The 19,852-nt window shown below is 42.5% G+C and overlaps 1 protein-coding gene across 2 annotated transcripts; it reads left to right on the top strand.

The window, feature by feature from the left end:
* Positions 1-495: 495 nt before the first annotated feature.
* Positions 496-15,965, top strand: vegfab (vascular endothelial growth factor Ab). Of its 2 annotated transcripts, XM_084001189.1 has the most exons (8): positions 497-1,304; positions 3,282-3,324; positions 4,365-4,561; positions 5,965-6,041; positions 8,690-8,722; positions 11,145-11,219; positions 12,819-12,962; positions 14,447-15,965. In XM_084001189.1, the coding sequence occupies exons 1-8, from the start codon at positions 1,251-1,253 to the stop codon at positions 14,466-14,468; spliced, it is 645 nt and encodes a 214-aa protein (XP_083857315.1). In that variant the 5' UTR covers positions 497-1,250; the 3' UTR covers positions 14,469-15,965. The 2 variants fall into 2 exon arrangements, with proteins under 2 accessions (XP_083857316.1, XP_083857315.1); XM_084001190.1 differs by lacking the exon at positions 11,145-11,219 and having other exon boundaries at positions 496-1,304.
* The last annotated feature ends 3,887 nt before the right edge of the window (positions 15,966-19,852 follow it).

Below are 19,852 nucleotides of genomic sequence, written 5' to 3'. Positions count from 1 at the left end.
ACACACGCTCCTGGGGGGTTTCCTCTTTCATGGAAACCAATGAGTATCTGGAGCTCAACCCCGAGTAGCCACAAGACTGGAACATAACTTGCCCCAATATCACCGGGGCAACTGCAAACGAGTCGGTGGCGCACACCTTAAGAGTGAAAACACATCTGACCCATTTTATCTCTTACTACAACCAACGTGGATGACTGTTTAATCACACATGAGCAACATCCAAGGTCATTTGTCCGTCACATTTGTGCGCTACAAAGGTCCCAAAAAAAACTTCATTCACTGCACCAGTGATGTCTGGATTTAAATGTAGCCTAACCCATACAGTTATATTTATATTGATATGCAACATATAAAAGATGCAATGTACCGGAAATGTGTGGATGAGAAATTGAGCGGTTCAATCTGCGTATAAATGTCATAATACTGGGATGCCCTCGGTCTTTTTTCACCCAACAAATACTGACATAAAAATAGTGCGACTCTTCTGAACTCTGGCGTTTAGTGGTCACATGAATAGGTTAGGTGAAACTTGGAAGGAAAAAAAAGAGAGAGAGACTTCAGAGCAGCGGCAGCAGCACTATCAGCCCATATAGACACACCTACCCACCAATCCACGTCTCCAGACCGCGGGTGCTTGTTAATCGCCACCACTGAGCCACAGTATGGAGAGACCTAGACAGAGGAGGTGGGCGCGTTTTGTGTCAACGGAGCAAGCCGAAACGCTTTAGTGCGCAGTGACAGAGGAATTAAAGCAGCAGCCAGAGGCAGATAGTCAAAGTTTTCTCAGCGCGGTTTTCTTTTTCACTGAACGTCATCCCCCGGTCCATGGGTTCAAGTTGCACATAGGAGTTATAGGCTACAGGTTTCCAATGGACAGACACTTGGAGACAACCGGCGCAACAAGCATGGGATTATTTTTGTAATGTGGATTGCTATTCCCTTGCAAGAAAATAAAGGTCTGCTGCGGAACAATGTGAGACGTTATGCGGCGTCTTGGATTCTCGTGTTTCTGGATATCTTGAAAATCATTGGCAACAGTTGAGAAGTTATGCGCAAAGGATTGTACCCTCCAACCCCGGGACCAACATGGATTTGCCGTTACAACCCTCTGCCCCTTATTTAGAGAAGTTTTAGCCGGTCCACTTGTGTTGTTGTTTAGTTGTTGTAAACTTCATGTTTGAGAACAAGTCGCCTCATTGGCCTTTTGGATTTTAAAGCGTCGCCTGCCTTTGGATTGGATTTCCAACACAATGAACTTTATTGACAGTTTGACACTATTATTTTTGACGCTGTCAGCTGTCAAGGTGAGTCGTGTTCCTCACAAAGCAAAACTGGACCGACACATCAGTCGACCTCTATTTGCGACATGCAGTTACTGGTCATTAATGTGTAGCTCGTCCTTGTCTTTCCTCTGGCTAGGTCACAGCTCATGTTTAAACAAGCCGAAATGTTTAGTGGCTTTGGGGAGATTTAAACAGCCATTACGCAGAGCCGACACTATATAAACCAAAACCACACACTCGTGGGTGGTGCGTTTTTGTGTGTGCGTGTTGCAAATGTGGCGTGAAGGAGGATTTTGTTCAAATAAATCTTGTGAAGTTTGACGCTAGGTGATTGCAGGCCTGCTCTAAAACCACCTTGGAGATATTATTACGCTTTAAAGGCGCAGTGGCTCCAATTAGGACATGTGAGCAGGTTCACTCCTGGCACCGTGGCGACCCTCATGGTTAGTCCGCTCCAGTGAGAGGAAGAAGCTCAGCTCCACACACTGAAGTGTAACACTCCGGGTCCAGAACACGACGGGAATTACTCATCAGATTAATCAGGCCGACTGGGGAATTTTAATAGCTGCCTGAGAGCGCACTGTAAATCGTTTTCCAGATAATCATTAATCAGGCGCAGCGTGTCCAAGAAGCCTTTGAGCAAAGGTTTCAAGGTGAAAAAAAGCTCAGCTCAGCGGCATATTTTCCAATATGAGTTGACTAGAAGTGATTTCCACTATGAGTTTACCACTTAAGCGAAAGCAAATATACTATTGTCGCAGCATAGCCATTTCTTTCAGGGGCCTCTTGTCCAGAATTAATGACTTTTACCCCCTCCTCTGTCTAATAAAGTGTTTATTTAACTAACTGGTTGATCTCATGACAGATAATCCACCCAATCAACGCAGGACAGTGTCAGGATGCTGCCTCGACTGCTCGTTGCCAGTCAGTCTATCATCACGCGGTTTAGGGGCCGGTGTTCGCAGCTTGACACCCGTCCATTAATATTACAGTATGTAGTGTTTTGGAGCGCCGGGGTCCCTCAGCCCTCAAGGCTGGACCCTCTCACGCCACCAGAAGGGGGCGGAGCCTCCACACAACCAGAAGTTTTTTTTTTCTTTTTTCTTTTTTTTTCATTTAAGGAATGGAAAAGACTTTCCACGCTCCTCTGAAAAGACCGACTGACTGAATACACGCCGGTGATACAGGACCGGGTCTCACGCAACATTGGCGTGATATTGCGCGACTTTGCGCGCGCTTGCATTATGAAAAAGGGAGGGAGAGAGAGAAGGAGAGTGAAGGAGAGAGATTGAGAAATAAAGGGGCGCGCGGGGGGTTGTGTGTGTGTGCGTGTGTGCGATGGCGACAGAAAGTTGCGCACGGATGGAAAGTTGCCAAACAGCCTTTGTGGTCCGGTGTGGTGGTGACAGCTACCCCCCTGTGAGGGAAAGTAGCAGGCTGAAATTCTTACCGGTTTTAATGGCAACACTTATTAATCCAGTGTTGCCCAGGGGCAGCGGGGCGCACAATAAAGGTTTGGTAACTGAAATAAAAAGCCACACAGTATAACTCTTATTTTGAAGTTGTGCCACGTAGCTGATGTGACAGAATTTAGGTCGACTTGTTTGGCTCTGTGCACCTCTGGTCAAATATTTGGCCATATAAGGTATACGCACAACACATGCAAGGCTATATACTACCTACCTACCACATAGGCAACATAAGGAATCCTGCTGAGATGATTTCTAAACGCTTTTACTCATAGTTAGATAGAGCTTACAGAGGACATAATGTCAACATTTGGCTCTCCCTGCAGCATATCCTGAGTATAGGTCAGGCTCAGATAAGATACATAATGTGCTTTTTTCATATTCTGGCAGTGGTCAACAGAAATGTCAAAATGCAAATATATTTTTTGCGCAACTGTGGATAAGTAGAGGGCATAGGCAACATTTTTTCTGAGCTCTTGCACAATGCACTGTAACTAACAGCTTGGCTTTTTTTCCCCTCCTCTTGCAGAGCGCCCACATACCGAAGGAAACAGAGAGAGGTCCACATGACGGTAGGTGTCCCACAGGGCACCGTGGGAATACAGTCTGCTCTGGTCTCCCTGGCTGGCACACAGCCAAACAGAGAAGGGCTGGTTTGAGGTTTGAGGTTCACCTTGACATAAAAAAAAAGGGGGAAATTATCGCCTCCTGGTGGACAGCTTTGTAATTTGACTCCAGTCCAAATCTGCCCCATTCCAACTTCTCACTTTTTACTAAATGAGAGCAGTTTCACCCCCTAAACCTCAACACTTGGACTTGGATGTGTTCATCTTGTACAGCATTCCTCCTTGTTTGAGGTTAAGCAGGGGAAATGTTATGGTGGCCAGACTCTTGTTATAGAACGGAATTTCTCCCTCTTGGCTCGCTATTTCATTTTGCACAATCCCAGCCTTGCTCAATCTAATTTGGACAATCAGAAGCTGAACTTCATGATATTGTTCAGTGCCGCTGTGTTTGGTTTGGCTTCCCAGAGGGCTGTCAGGCCGGGGTTGCGTTGGGTTCACAACTGCACTGAGTGATATTTTGGAGGTGTTGTCTGTCTGTGTGTGCTAATATCTTACCCAAGAACAGAACTCCTGCAAAGACAGAGAGAGGGGGGAAGTAGACTAGAGGTGAAACAGGCTGTTATTGTACAATAATACATGAATCACTGAGCTGAATCACAATGGTGAAGAAGTGGAGCTTTTGGGGTGACACGTCCAGCAATAAATGTAGTGCAGCAGATGGGGTCAAGATAGATGTCTAGACTGGTTGAGAGCTGATTAATTCTAATAGGAAATTGGATGAGAAGGTAAGTCTCTATTTACATGTATAAACCAAGGTTACTAAGTGCTTCCCAGTGGAACAATAGAAAGAAAACCTGTGTGTGCATGTACGTGTCTGTCTCATCTCCTTCACTCTGACTCCCTTGAGAGCATGCCAGTGTTTTTAATTCTAGTCTCCTTGTAGTTGTCTGTTATTGCTACAGCACAGTAGTGTTCAGGAGTCAGTGGTTTAGTCTAGAACCGCTCTGCCATTTTATAACCATGCACACTGTGCCTCTGTCTCCCAGTGATCCCTTTAATGGAGGTGTACAACAAGAGCTTGTGCCAGCCTCGGGAGCTGCTGGTGGAGATTCTGCAGGAGTATCCGGAGGAGGTGGAGCACATCTTCATCCCGTCCTGCGTGGTGTTGACGCGCTGCGCCGGTTGCTGCAATGATGAGATGCTGCAGTGCATGCCAACGTCCAGCTATAACATTACAATGGAGGTCAGTGGCCTGATTTACAACGGCAATACTTGTCCAGAGGGGTTCAGAGGGGTGCCACTGGCTATTTCTATTTAACCAGGACGTACTTGTGCCTGTAGAGGACACCTTAGGGATAGTTCAACATTTTGGCAAATTGGCCCATTGCCATAATCCCTATAGTCATAGCAGTAGGTTCGTTACCTTTAATTGTCGGTGCAAGCTATTTTTAGAACGGCGGAGCAGAGCCGTGAGCTGCTCAGAGCTACGCTACGGAGGCTAATGGGATTTCTTGGTTTCCCCCATCAAACTCATCAAATACACAATCCAACAACTCCAAAACGCGTTCGTGGACAAGTTGTGACCTGCACATTCACCGCGCTATGAGATAATAACGGAACGTTACGAGACGGAGCCGTTTTCAAGGTAAATTCATGCAAAACCGCTGATGTGCGTTGCGTTCAGGGACATTTTTTCAGCAAGCAGTCTCTGTATTTACCTCGAAAACAGCTCCGTCTCGTAACGTTCCATTATTATCTCACAGCGTGGTGAATGTGCAGGTCACAACTTGTCCATGAAAGCGTTTTGGAGTTGTTGGATTGTGTATTTGATGAGTTTGAAGAGGGAAACCAAGAAATCCCATGAGCCTCCGTAGCGTACCTGTAGCTCTGAGCAGCTCGCGGCTCTGCTCCGCCGTTCTATAAATAGCTTACACCGAAGGTAACAAACCTACTGCTATGACTATAGGGATTATGGCAATGGGCCAATTTGCCAAAATGTTGAACTATCCCTTTAATACTTTTATTTTTGCCTAAATATCCCGGCATAGGGGCACATCAGCTGCTTTAGTGTCCCTTTCTCAGTCTGTCCGGGGACAGTTAGCCCTGGTGTGACCCTGACTCTAACCCTGGAGTGAAAGTGGTTCCCCTTTTTACATTTAATCATTCAAGAGTTTGTCAAAGCCGTTTGTGTGAGGAATTGTTCAAAAAGCAAAGCAAGAACCTCTGTGCAACTAAACTGTTGGGTCTCGATTTGACGTGACGTAAAATTTGCATGTGTTATTCCTGGTTATTGTCTCATTTTACTCTCCACTCATGAGAAACTGGACAAACTAGAGTAGGCGCCTCCAGCTGGTCAGAAGTTGGCACCTTCCAGCTCTTGATTGGCTGAAGTCCCCTGAACCGTCCAATCGTCTGAGGGGCAGGGTTGGAAACCACAGAGGTTTTCCGAAACAACACAGTGACCTTACTGTTTGTCCTTTTGTTGATCCTTGAGTCCATTTATATCCACTTTTGCCTATTCTGGAAAATGTTAGGGTTGTGACTCACAGCACAAAGGACCTATAAAATTTATAGAACCATTATATAAATCCACATGTTGTCTGCAACTATGTGACAGTGTTCTCTTCTTCTTTTTCTCTCTTACAGATTAAAAGAATAAAACCCCAAAGGCAACAAAATGATATTTTCATGAGTTTTACAGAACACAGCGCATGTGAGTGTAGGTAAGAAACCTTGAACACACACCCCTACATACACACACACACACACACACACACACACACACACACACACACACACACACACACACACACACACACACCACCTCTACTGACACATGAAACCACTGTACGATTGTGCAGCGGAGCAGAGGTCGACCAGACGCCTCATGTAAAGTTGTTGTTTTCACTTTATCTCCGACTCATTTAACAGATACACATTAGGTAGATTCATATCTCTGCTTCTGTCACTTCCCTGGTCTTCAAAAGACAAGACAGTTTAAAGGGACAATTCAACATTTTTGGCAAATTGGCCCGTTGCCATAATCGCTATAGTTTTAGCAGTAGGTTTGTTACCTTTATTTGTCGGTGCAAGCTATTTTTAGAATGGCAGAGCAGAGTCGTGAGCTGCTCAGAGCTATACGCTACGGGGGCTAATGGGATTTCTTGGTTTCCCTCTTCAAACTCATCAAATACACAATCCAACAACTCCAAAACGCTGTCGTGGACAAGTTGTGACCTGCACATTCACCACGCTATGAGATAATAACAGAACGTTACGAAACAGAGCCGTTTTCGAGGTGAAAAACTGTCCCTGAAGGCAACGTGCATCAGCGGTTTTGCATGAATTTACCTCTAAAACAACTCCCTCTGGTAACATTCCGCTATTATCTCATAGCGTGGTGAATGTGCAGGTCACAACTTGTCCACAAGACTGTTTTGGAGTTGTTGGATTGTGTATTTGATGAGTTTGATGAGGAAAACCAAGAAATTCCATGAGCCTCTGTAGCATAGGAGCATAGCTTACACTGACAATTAAAGGTAACGAATCTACTGCTATAGCGATTATGGCAATGGGCCAATTTGCCAAAATGTTGAACTATCTCTTTAAAACACATCCCCAGAGACGTCCTCCATGTTGCCTTGGTTCAGTCTCAATCCATCACATTGTTGTGGGGGTAAAGGGAGTATGTTTGTGTGCGTGCTGGGCTCTTCCTTCAGGTCATTCCTGGAACTGCATCAGCCCGATCGCTTTAGTTTACTGATCTGTAAAGATTAGTGTCTGTGTCGTCTCTGTGCCCCCCGGTCACAGCCAGGTGATGTCCTCTGCTGCTCAGTGACCACACATTTAGACACTGTGTGACGCACTCTGTTACTCTTTCCTATACTCCGAGGCAGAGCGCGGTTTTTAATCTAATCTATTAAAGCCTGTGTTTCAGTAAAACACAGATTTGAGCTGTGTGACGTGAGTGGGTAAACTGTGACACAGCGACACACAGGGGGGGACATGCAGCCTCCTCCCACGTTTAAGGGAAATCTAATAAGCAAACAAACATCGTGGGGAGGACTGTTGGCTGGGAGTCAAGTGCTCTGGTCGTTTTATGTTGCTTTTCTCAGATACGAAATCGAAAGTATGTTGTTAAGTTATTCTTCCTACACTCAGCGAAGCAGCCCCAGTCTATCCGTGAAAGGCCATTAAGAGATTTCACTGAACTTTACGCTGTACTGCTCACTGCAATTTGTGATGACTCAAAAGCATTTATGGGATGCTATAAACCTTTTAGGGCACCTTAATAGAAACAGAGGATGCACACAATCTACTAAGTATTTGTAACTCCTCTATAGTTAAAAATAATAATAATTAATTCAATTTAATGCTACTGCTGTAACTTCATACAGCTGTGACAACAGCTGTGGGAGAGTATATAGCGAGGATGACAATAATGACAGGAAACTATATACAGTGCAGTCAGTGACCCTGAATCCAGCACGTGAATAATGGACAGCACTGCAAACAATAAAACTATATGACTGCATTAAAATCTTGAGAATTATAACAATAACAATCATAAAATTTAGCATTTTTTAAAGGTTCGGTGTATTACTTTGAATTTTTATATTTTCTTTATTCTCGAGCATCCTTTTTTGTTCATTTAAGTGTAAATCGTGAATGTAAATTAATTGCAGAACTTGCTTGTCCCAGAGTAGTTTGACATTGTGTCATTGTTCATTTTATCTTCAACAGACTGAAGTGCAGGCAGTCCACAGCACATCCATATCCCTCCATATCTTTAGATCATTTATGTATACTGAACATGCACACATGCACGTTTACCTTTATGCTTCATTCTTCCAGCCTCTCAAATAGAAACTTGGCAAGGTGTTCGTGACCTTCTTGAATGAAACACTGTTTCCCAACGCATTTGGCAAACTGCTGCCTCTGGAGTGTGCCAGCAGATTTATTGCTCCACACTCTTTCGTATCAGCAAGAGTTGTCACATGGACGAGTAATAAAACAAACCTGACAACCTGCTATTGTAGCTATATTTGTATGTGTGTGTGTGTGAGAGAGAGAGAGTCTGTCAGTGAACACACCTCTTTGTGTTACCTGTGCATGACTGTGTGCACTCTTTTAATTCCCAACAAATCTGGTTCATTTACCAGGCCAGGCTTCTGAAAGTGAAAGCCATGCAGGTTTATCACAGTTTCTGGTAAAAGGACATTGACGTAACACAATTTGAAAAGATGGATGTGAGCCCACCCATGTTGATAATGAGCCCTCTGGTCTCTGATGATCTTGATATGTATCTGTTTACCAGGAAACAATGGCAGGCCGCGATCTAATGTCGTTCTGTTTTGTTCCCGCGTTTCAGGTTAAAGAAAGAAGTGAGAGAACAGAGAGAAAAGTGAGTACAGCGCTCTTTCTGCATGAAAGATTGGGTTTTTGGGGGGAAACAATGGGGATTTGAGATTTGATCTTTTTTTTTCTTTGTTGCTCTGCAAACAAACTCTCAGCTGTCTGCAACTCTCACCCTTTCTACCTTTATCCCATATGCTGTTTCACTGAATCTGTTATTTTCTCCCTCTGTCTCTCCATTCACTTTCACACACTCAAACACACAGAACAAAAAAAAAAAAAAAAAAAAAGTCCACAACGATAATATTTCATTTCGACCACAGTGGACAAGCTTGTACATGAGATCATGTTATGCTGAGGTTAGCATGCAGCTCTCAGGTGATAAACAGGGAATACCAGCTTAATCCTGCCAGGTGAATGAGTGACACTTGATGGGGTCATTGCCCTCTCTAGCCCACACCTTCCTCCTCTGTTCTATATCATCTTTACATTCCTTTCTTTTCTTTGTTACCGTTTACATCCCACTTAACGTGTGTTACTCCTGTTCCTGGCTGCTGTGATATAGATAACAGCGTTTCTGAGTCACGGTAAACTTTTGTGTTTATGATCTTCCCGTCTCATGCGACAGAAGTCAGCGTGCTGAGAGTCATAAAACTCTTTAATCCTCGTTCTGTGACCAGTCGTAGATATCTTTCTACCGCAGGATGGTCGTCAGTTGTATTTTGGTTTTTATGTCAGGTTGTCTGTCGTATAGATAAGGGTTACCTCCGAGGGCCTCCTCTTTAACCTTGTCGTAACTGTTTACGAGTCCAGCGTTGATGGCGTGCTGTCACAAGGTGATGGTCTCAGGGTCGTTCAACTTATGTTTCTGATGCTTTCATACTCTTCTTGTTAGTCTTAATGCTGCGCCGCTGACCTCCACCGCGGGGTCTGGCCTTCTGTTAGGGTGAGTCACGCCGCTGAGGTTGTGAAACCAGTAAACTGTCAACTTCCACAGCGAAACTGATTTTTGGACAATCAAAAGAGGAAATGCTCACATTTACAGCATGCCAGCTTCATCCTCTTCCTAAGGTTTGGGGAGATGTTTATAATCAAGTCTGACACAGTCCCATTTGTGACCTAATTTCATGACTGTAACTGGTTTATGGAACCATAATGCAACCTTGCTAACAAAACTAAGACGGTGAACATGGTAAACGTTATACCTGCTAAACATCGACATGTGAGAATTGTCATTTTGACCATGTTAGCATTTAGCTCAAAACTCTGCTCTGCCTATACAACCCCACAGTGCAGCTAGCATGGCTTTAGACTCAGGCTTGTTTTTTCACCTGTTGTCCAGTTGTATTTGCCCTGAACAGAAACAACATTCAAATTCAATTTTTCTACCGACTCAGGTGGTTTATGCAGAAAACCTAATGTAGGCTTCAGTGACGTAGAAAAGGAGAGCGGAGTGTCAATTTTTTCTTCACAAACATCCACCATTCCAGTAGATTCAGGGAAATACGTGTACTGTAGCTTGCAGCTGGATAACGGGTAAAAACTCATTTCAAAGGCTGTGTGACCAGTAACAGAGTAACACGAGGTAACAAAGAAGTCCAACTATTATGTACTGCATAATAATTATAGCCTAATTCCTGGATAACTTCATTCCTGCACTCAGAAACTGGCTTATCATGTCATGGTGCAAGCAATTTCTTTATTTATCACTTTTAATTAGAAATTCAGCAGTGATTTCCTCTAAATACAATCAATGACCACATAGAAAAATATCACCAGTAATGTTTTTGTAATTCTATTTGAGTACACGAAACACAGACAGATAGGCTACTTTAAACCAGACAGCACTTGTGAAGATCCAGGTACATCCATGCACCTGTCTGTTCTCATTGAGCCACAGTTTGAAACCAGCTGAATCAGCTAGAAAACACTGACCCACATAGAGTCAAAGATGCAGTTTTGGTATCATTTATTGTCCCCAGTCCAACTGGGAAATTGCCCTGAGCCAAACCTCAGACCACGAATCTCTTTCACACGCTGCTGAGTCATTGTACTGTCGCACACACACACAAAAAAAAGGAACATTCGATATTCCCCACATTCACAAACTACAGGATGTGAGGGAATCGTGCACAAAGGTGACATACTGCGGAAGAGTCCTTACAGATAGGGACACACTATTTATTTATTTATTCATTCATTCATTGTGCTTGTCTTGAAACTCATATCCTCCTATATTGAAATTATTGAGATACATACACTGACTTAATGATTACATAATTGAACTATCTTGAACAAGCCAATCAGTAACAATAATATAATCAAAATATTACCTGTATATTATATTTGTACTTGTTCCTTTAATTTTCTTTTGCAAGGACGTCAAAATACAAAAAGGCTAACACATCAGTCCATCTCTCTCCTCAGTCTCTCAGGCATCAATCTGCCTTGTTGTCCTCTTTCTCTTGCAGAAAACCCCGGAAAGGCAAGGGTAAAGGCCAAAAGAGAAAGCGAAAGAAAAACCGTGACAAAACAATTCACGATGCGTATGTCAGCTCCGCCTTCTCCACCTACTTGCACCTGAGTGTTGCGCTTCTCATAATTAAGCTCATTTGGGAGGAGCTCCTTTGTCCTTTTTAATTTGCCCCTTAACCCCCTAATATGCCCATTTAGCCATCATCAATTAGCATGTTGCTTCCGCGCATTGTCCTAACTTTGTCTCATCAGTCATGTCCGACACACTCCAATACCAGTTTCTAAGCTATCCTTGTTTGCTAACCTGTTTTGCTAACTTAGCTTTAGCAAAACTTTACATAACAGCGATACAGCAGACTTATACTGTATACTGTACCTATCCCACGAGAAGTGAACCATAACCCATCTAATCTCCTCCCAACCTTACTAGCACAATCTTCAAAAGAAAAGTCACTCCTTATGAGAATGGAACGATGGTTGGGATGAGATATACAGCTGTGTGTCATGGAAAACAGTAGAAACCCGAGGTACAAGTTGCTCCTAACATCTCGTCATGTAGCTATAGCTTCACGACTGATAATGGACATGTTTAAAGAAGCTGGAATAAACAGATCCTGGGTCGACTGTTAGCTGTAACTTGAACCTTCTACTGAAACAGATCACAGCTCCACCATCATGGCTCCGCGGGCCGGGCTCATACTGTTCTGGTATCTGTGCTGGAATCGCCAGGATTGTAATCATGGTCCTGTGTTCAGTGTTGAGTCTGTGCTGCTTTGCTGTGTCTCGTACCCGTCTCCTTTCTACTCTTCATTCTTTTCATCTTTACAAACAGGTTTTGCTGTCCCGTGCATAATGCTGGTAGTTTTTATGTAATGTGAAGATAAGTGATGGCTATCTATTGCCTTTTTTCTGTTTGTTTGTTTTGTTTTTTCTTTCTTTTTTTGGTAGGGGGATTTGTAAACCAGCAAATTGTTAAGCAAGCACTGTTTTTGTGTCTCTCTGTCTCTGGTTTTGTCTCTGAACCCACACAAAAGCTCCCGTATTTGATCCTAAAATAACACAATGATGCTCTATTGTTTCTTAAAACTGTGACAGAATACATACATGTATGTGTGTTCTTCTGGAATTTGTATATTGAGATGTCAATGGAGTACGTGAGCCTTCATCTGTCCATTTTCAGCCTCTGTTCTTAATCTAATGTCTCTCTAATGTGGGAAACACACTCTTCGGTTTTCACTCAATAAAATCAAACCTTCCTAAATGGAGAACCAAGTGGACCCTCGAGTCTTCTTTATTCAGAGTTGGATGAATTTGTTATAGTGAGAGCAACGAGTGTCTTGTCAGTGACCGCAGTCCGAAGCCAGCTTGTGTCGTTTTGTGTTGCATGATCCGGTCCAGAGCTTTCCTCATTGCATGTCTAACACATATTTGTGAGCGGTCCAATCAACGGGGGAGGGTTTTGGGGGCGTAGGTGAGGGAAAATTACTGCTTGAAGATTTGCCTGCAATGCTACTCGACTGTCATATGCAGAGAAACATTTCAGGCGTTGGCTTTGAAGAGCAAAGTGGGGCATATCAAAGGGTTGGCCTATGGCTGACCTGGCTTGGTTATAGTACACGGTGTTAATCTGCCTCTCCCCATCTCTGTCTTGTCTGTCTTTCTGTGTCTAGTGTTTGTGAGCCATGTTGTGATCACTGCTCAGAGAGGAGAAAGCGATTATTCGTGCAGGATCCTGCAACCTGCCGGTGCTCCTGCAAACACACAGACGAATACTGTAAAGAACGCCAGCTAGAGCTCAACGAGAGGACCTGCAAGTAAGTGTCTCTGGTGAAAAACCTGAAGTGAAACAAGAACCTCGGGTTTCAAAAACAAAAAAACACACATTAAAATGACCAAAACTCAAAATCCAGCATGTTGTTGTCTACAGTAGATAGTGATATCTTGTATCTTGTAAAAACCTATAATATCTTGTCCAAATCTCTTCATACGTCTATTTTTAGTTGGCTTGAAAGAAGTTGTTCCATATTTAGTAGTTGATGTTTTTTGCCAAGTTAGAGAGGAGTGATACCACTCCTGTGTCCTGTGTCCTGTATCCAGCCCTGACTGCACGGTGCACAGTCTGACTCCCTGAACTGATACACAGCCGAACGACTCATGACTCAGTTCATGACTCAGCCCTGAGGCTCACATTCACTGTGCAACTCATTCACTGAACATATAGTGAATGTGCTGCACAGACGTTCCCAAGCGACACAATGACACGTTCGCAAACATGTCATTATGTCGCTTGCAAACGTCTGTGTAGTAGCTACATTCACTGAACTTACCTTTTATCAGTATCAGTGAATGTGAGTCCTCAGCCCAACTCCAGCTTTTTGGGTCACTCTTTCCAGACTATAAGCCGCTACTTTCTTCGCCCGCCCCGGTGTCCCAGCTCTCGTCTCTGCACACCGCACACAAACGTGTTCCGTAACCCGTAATCTTTTGTTTATGACGGTTAAGACAACACAAACACACACGCCGTAACATCTTGTATGTTATGTAACGTTATCCACCGCTCCATTTATTGATTTTTAGCCGGCTTCGTTGTAAACAAATGCACATGGGCGAGAGGAGCGTGACCAAAACAGCGGAAAAGCGAGCGGACTTGCACAGTTCCCTACTGTCTTTATGTGTAAATATCTCATGTTACAACATGAAAACCTGCGGCTTATATTCAAGTGTGGCCTATAGTATATGTATTTTCTTTTAAAATTTAGCTGGTGCGTGGCAGTGTTTAGCTCAGTTGGTGGAGCACCCGCCCCATGTGTTGAGGCTATAGTCCTCACTGCAGGCGGCCCCAGTTTGAATCCTGCGTCGAGCGGCCCTGTCCTGCATGTCATTCCCCCCCTCTCTGCCTCCCATTTCCTGTCTCTCTCTCAACTATCCTGTCCATTAAAGGAAAAAAAGCCCCAAAAATATACTTTAAAAAAAAATTTTTTAGCTGGTGCAGCTTATATTCAGGTGCGCTCTATAGTCCGCAAATTACGGTACTTTTTTCCATTGTTTTCCACACATTAAGTTGCTTTTTAGGGCAAAAAGTGTCTAAATGCCCACTGTACTCTACCTTCTCAGCACAGAAACAGCAGTCGCCATGAGTGAGCCTAGTGGAGCATTTAACAGCTAAACATACAGTATGTCCCTCTGGAGCTGCTGCTGGATGTTCTTGAATGGGCTCTCAGATCACCAATGGTTGTGACTTTAGCTCTTTATGTGCATCACTTCAAATCCTATACTGATTTCCTTTCTTCCTGTTTAGATGTGACAAGCCAAGAAGATGAGAGAGGTGGGGGCACCAGATGTACAAGATGAAGGAATATTCTAAAGATATTTCACAGCACAGCACTTTGACCTTTGAACCGTAAGCTCTTCTTTTCTGTGGAAAGCATTCCCCTTGGACTGGCTGAGAGAGAACAAAAAAGAAAGACTGAACTGAAGTTCCCTCCCACTGTATATCTGTGTGTATATAGACCATGATAAAAAGAAAAAGAGTACAGAATTGTTATGCTGCTACAGAAACAAATAACTAAACCTATCATTTGACAAAACGCAAATATCCGCCATGTGGTTTTGCATTTCTAACAGGCTTGCAATGCAGGTGTAGTCTTGTTGTCAATTCATTGTATGCAATTACTTCACTGGATATGAGTCTACTGTGGTTGTGTGTCAATCAAAAGTTGCAAAACCTCTCAATCTAAGATATATTTAACTGCTAAAACAGCGGGTGAGGCTGAGGAAGACATGGACGCGCCCTCCTCTCAAAAGTGATGGATGGATTCTCGTTGGCTGAAGTCTACTTTGGCTTTTGGACTAAAACAAGAGGACACTGGGACAGCTGACGGAAACCTTGAATCTTGTTTGTGTCTTCGTGATATCACTTCCTTTTTCCTCTGCGGACATTGCAGGGCTGACATGGACATACACAATGTCTCCACGATTGTGATCACCTTGCAGGAGGAGAGACTCTGGAGTGCCATATACTTTTAAAGGGATACTGGTCATCAATAATATCATTTAATGTTTTGCTATGTCCTTCATGAAAACCACTGAAAACATCCTATACTGTAGTTTGATTCCATTTGAAAACTGTGCCTCACAAAAATGTACTGAGAAATCTTTCGAGTGCTTTTTAAATTATTTTTGTCTCATTTTTCAGGAGAGGGGATTGTCAAAGTAGTTCTGCTAGCTCAATACAGAAATCAATGATTACATATCTTCTGCTCTGTACTTGTACATACTTAATATCCCTTATTGCCATAGTCCATTCTAGATAATTTATAATGTTATAGAGTATTTTTCAGTATTCAGCCTTCTACCCATATTTAATTTGGTCTATTTATATATGCAGTGTTATGTACCTGTGGCTGTTCTATCTCCCACCCCTATGTGTAAGGTCACTGATGGCTACTCACAGCACAGACACACTCTTGTGCTTTTCTACGAAACAAAGAGAGACAAAAAAAAAAGAAAAAAAAAATCTAGAAATGATTTGTTAACATTCCCTAAATGGATCGCTTGTATTGATGTGGTGATCTCTGGATTTTAAAACCCCTCTTATCTAAGGGTGTGGGTGCTGTGTAGAATTTTTAACATTTCTGTGTGTTTGTGTTTGTGTGTGTATGAATGTGTGTCTCTGTGCATTGGCCAATGTGCACATCTGCGTGTAGGTGTTAGTAACTTGTATTTAAGTATTTAAGTAGCGGACCAGTCTTTTGTCCGCACTGCAAGATGCAAATACAAATAAACTACTGCTAGCAGCTCAGCATACACTACCACAACACTACCACCGTTTGAAATTTTAAAACAACTTGCCATCAGTCTTAGAGCCCTCGTTATTAGTTCTCTTTTGTCTCTTCTTCTCTATTAACATGTTTTCTGTGTCTATGTAAAACAGTAAAGCATATTTATTTTCAAATTATATTGTTTTTATATAAAATAAGGAAAAGGTTGCTGTGTTGTGAATGCTGTGTTTTCAAGAGATTTAATTAGGCAACATGAGTTTTCCATGTTTTTTTTTTTTTTTGTGCAGCAAGCTGGTACTCACACATCTAATAAGAACCCCTGCAGAATGTAATCTGAGTGCAAATAGGGAAGTGAAATAAGAAATTCCTGCGCTCTTTTCGTGACAGACAGACAGATATTCATCCTTATGAATAAAATGGCACTTTGAAGCAGTGTGCAGTAATTTCATCTGTGAAATTGAACTCCAGACAGCCATTTAACCGCAGAGGAGGAAACGCCACATTTTTCAGCAAAATCTGTGTCATGACCAATGAGGAAGGCCTCATATTTTTCAATGGCCAAAGGATTATGTAATAGCAAAAAGTAACTGTCTTGTAAGTTTAGTAAGGTAACAGAGAAAACGACAACTTCATGTTTACCCGCACGTCTATGAGCAGAAATGTCCCCCCTCCCCATTCCAGATTGGAATACTGGATTTCGACAAAAGAAAAAAAAGTCTTTAAATAGTTATTTTGCTGTTACAGTAGCAAGACTTGTGTAAAGCTTGGTGTGGTTTGATGTTAGGGTAAAAATATGGGTAGGGCCATCTTGGGCCATAATTGCATAAGAACATCTAATTGTATCTACAGTACATTGAATGCTCATTAACCTGGCACCAATGCAGGAAAAAAAAAGCACATTTGCTTAAAGCAACACTAAGGAACTTTTCAACCTTCATAAAATATTTTCATAACTTTTGTGATGATACATCGACTTACAACAAGTTGAATGACACCTCTGTCGTGGTCTGAGGGGGTCTGTATCTCTTTCTCTGGCACTAAGCAGCTTTGAGGAGCATGGTAGGAACCCTGCTCTCACTTAAGTTTCACTTTCACTTTTGCGAGTCACAACAAGGAGGGAGCAGGCAAAACGGCACTTTAGCAATGGATTATGTTTGTGTTTTCACTTTGAAATGATCCACTGGAAACGGAAACTTAGTTTTGATGTCTTCTGTTAATTTTAATGCAGGATATTTACAGGGCTTCACGCTAGTGTTCATGGGAAATGGAGTCTTCCTTCAGGCAAAACACTACCGCTTTGGTCCACAGGCACCGCCAAACTCAACCAAAACTGAAAGTTCTTTAGTACTGCTTTAAGCGAATGGTTGAAGAAATACTACATCGTGCAATCAAATTCATGTAAGCATAAATTTCTCGTGGATGACTCAGGTTATATGGTTTTCTTATGTAAAGATGGAGAATAATAATGACTGACTGTAATAGTGACTGTCCAGAGTAGAGAGTCCTTCTCACAGATTTATATCATATTGCACAGTGCTCTGGCATCTGTGAGGCCCTCTTATCATGAAGTTGATCACGTACTGATTTGTATTTAATTGGCTAACTGGTATCTGAAACAACACAGCTTCCCTCCAAATTTGCCCCTTGGCATTTGTCCATTGCACAAACAAATCCTGAACAACGATCAAGAGGTCAACACTACATGTCTCGTAATGGTACAGTAGGTCATTTTTAAGGTGACGACTACGTCGTCATCAAGAAAAAATGTGACTTGGTCGTCAAAATAAATTAGATGAAAATTCTGGTTTAACAGCAGAGTTAGGTTAACACCTCTACTGGCACTTTTTCCACCATAAGAACTTTTCCAGGAATCCAATAACCTTCGAAAGAATTCGGAAACATTACCTGGAACAAAGGTCCCTGGAACATGTTTCCAATTATGGTTCATGGGCTGTACTTCCTGCACCTCACTAAACCTGTTTTCTTCTGCTCTCCTTCTCTTGGTGAAGAAATTCTCACTTTTTGGATAATATGTTTCTGGAGTTTCAACATTGTGTGTTTATTTTCGCTGCAAACTTTGTGTGTTACATCCCCATGAAAAATTTTCTGTTCCACTCCCTACCAGATTATCATGTCACCTGTCCCCCTTATCCGCCAGGGAGGACAAAGAGCAGTTTTAGCTACTAAAGTATGAGATTAGTGACTTGTTCAGTGACACTTTAGCAGTAGCTGATCTCTAGGCCTCTGGACCAAATCTAACCCCTATGAATGTAGATTAAGTGGAGGTTTTTGGATCTTTGGCCATGTTTGTTTTGAAACTCGCTTCGTCTTAGCCCCATTGCTTGCTACTTCCCGTTGGATTAGCTCGTGCGTGGCACTAATGCTCTGCTCTGCTCTCCCTGACTCATGCTCTCTCTGTGCATACCTAAATATAAAGCACACCATATAATCCCTGAAAATTGTGGGGCCCCCTTTACTGGGTAAAACACCCCGAAGAATGTCATAAACCGTCTAATCTGTGATTTACTAAGAACCCAGAATCAGTGAGCTAGCTAGGTGCTTGTCTAGAACCACTGTGCTGATTTATCAGTCTGTGGTTTTATTCTGAGATTTGATGGGAGGTTGATAACGGCTGCCTCGGACGGCTGAGCCCCTTTTTAACTGAGTGCAATATAATTTTGTTGTATTCTTTCGTTGGTATACATACAACAATATACACAATAAAGGAAACTTCATCATTTAAATAAGTGTTTAAATTTAAAAACCGTACGTGCTACAGTTTTGCTACTTTCAACACAATGTAGCCCCAATACTTTAGAAACTTTTGTCCACTTAAACTCAGTGCAAATTATGTATATTATATTAAGTCCATCACTCTGTTTTTTTTTTTTTTCCAAAAACTGTAAAACGTATTAAACCTTTCTTGTCCCACAATATTTGCTCAATTGACACCAAATTTGCAACACTGCATCTTCAGACCGTCCTCCACAATGTCAACACCTGGATTTTTGATATTTTAAAAATTGAGCCTACAGTGCATGAAAACATTTGACTGTAAACAGTACTGTAAACATATACCAGCCAATTTTTGCTAAACACATATTCAATCTTCCTGAAAAAATTGACAATATTTTGGAGTTGTGTGGAGTTGATGAAGTTTGCTATCAGAATTTTATCTCAAAAACGGAATTTTTGAAAACATTTTGAATTCTGCTCTCATGGGAACAATTGCAGTTAATGTAAGAATTGAATTTTTGAACATTAGATTTTCTCTTATGAAGCAAAACACTTAGCATTAGGAACAAATCACCAACATTCCCATGCTGTCAAGATGCAACTTTACATAATGTATTGTCAGATTTTTGTCTTGACATTTTGACAATTTTTGAAATCTGCCTTGACATCTGCTGCCTGGCTGGTGACTGCCTGAGTCCATTTGTGAAGCCACACTTCTTGCTAGCTCCTCCTACTCGTCGTGGTGGTCCCTCAAGGCTCCCGGCTCTTTTACTGTGGAACCAGCTCTCTCCATGGGTCAGAGGCAGACACTCTTTCCGCATTTAAGTCCAGGCTTAAAACCTTCATCTATGACAGAGCTTTTGGTTAGGGCTGGTTCAGGTAGCTCTGAACCATTTTATAGCTATGCTGCTATAGACTTAGACTGCTGGGGGACACATCTGGTTACATGGAGCCCTCTCCTCTCCTCTCCTCTCCTCTCCTCTCCTCTCCTCTCCTCTCGCACATTTTGAACTGTCATTATCTTTATCTGTTGCACTAGTTTGGCCTTGGTGTCTCGCACTCTCTCTGTGTTTCCACAGATCCACCGGAGCTCCATCCCTCTGCACCAACCGCCGCCTGCATCGCCCCTGTCCCTCCTTTTACCCTGCTGTTAAACCGACCTGCCCTTCCTGCCCATGAGCCAGTCT

This window comes from Trachurus trachurus, assembly GCF_905171665.1.
Source record: "Trachurus trachurus genome assembly, chromosome: 24".
Lineage (NCBI taxonomy): Eukaryota > Metazoa > Chordata > Actinopteri > Carangiformes > Carangidae > Trachurus > Trachurus trachurus.
Note: the sequence above shows the minus strand (reverse complement) of the source record. Positions and strands in the feature narration are given on the sequence as shown.

Coding starts and splice junctions, on each gene's coding strand:
- vegfab (XM_084001189.1), top strand. CDS start 1,251: ATGAACTTTATTGACAGTTTGACACTATTATTTTTGACGCTGTCAGCT. Junction 3,325..4,364: donor AGAGAGAGGTCCACATGACG/GTAGGTGTCCCA, acceptor TCTGTCTCCCAG/TGATCCCTTTAATGGAGGTG. Junction 8,723..11,144: donor GTGAGAGAACAGAGAGAAAA/GTGAGTACAGCG, acceptor TTTCTCTTGCAG/AAAACCCCGGAAAGGCAAGG.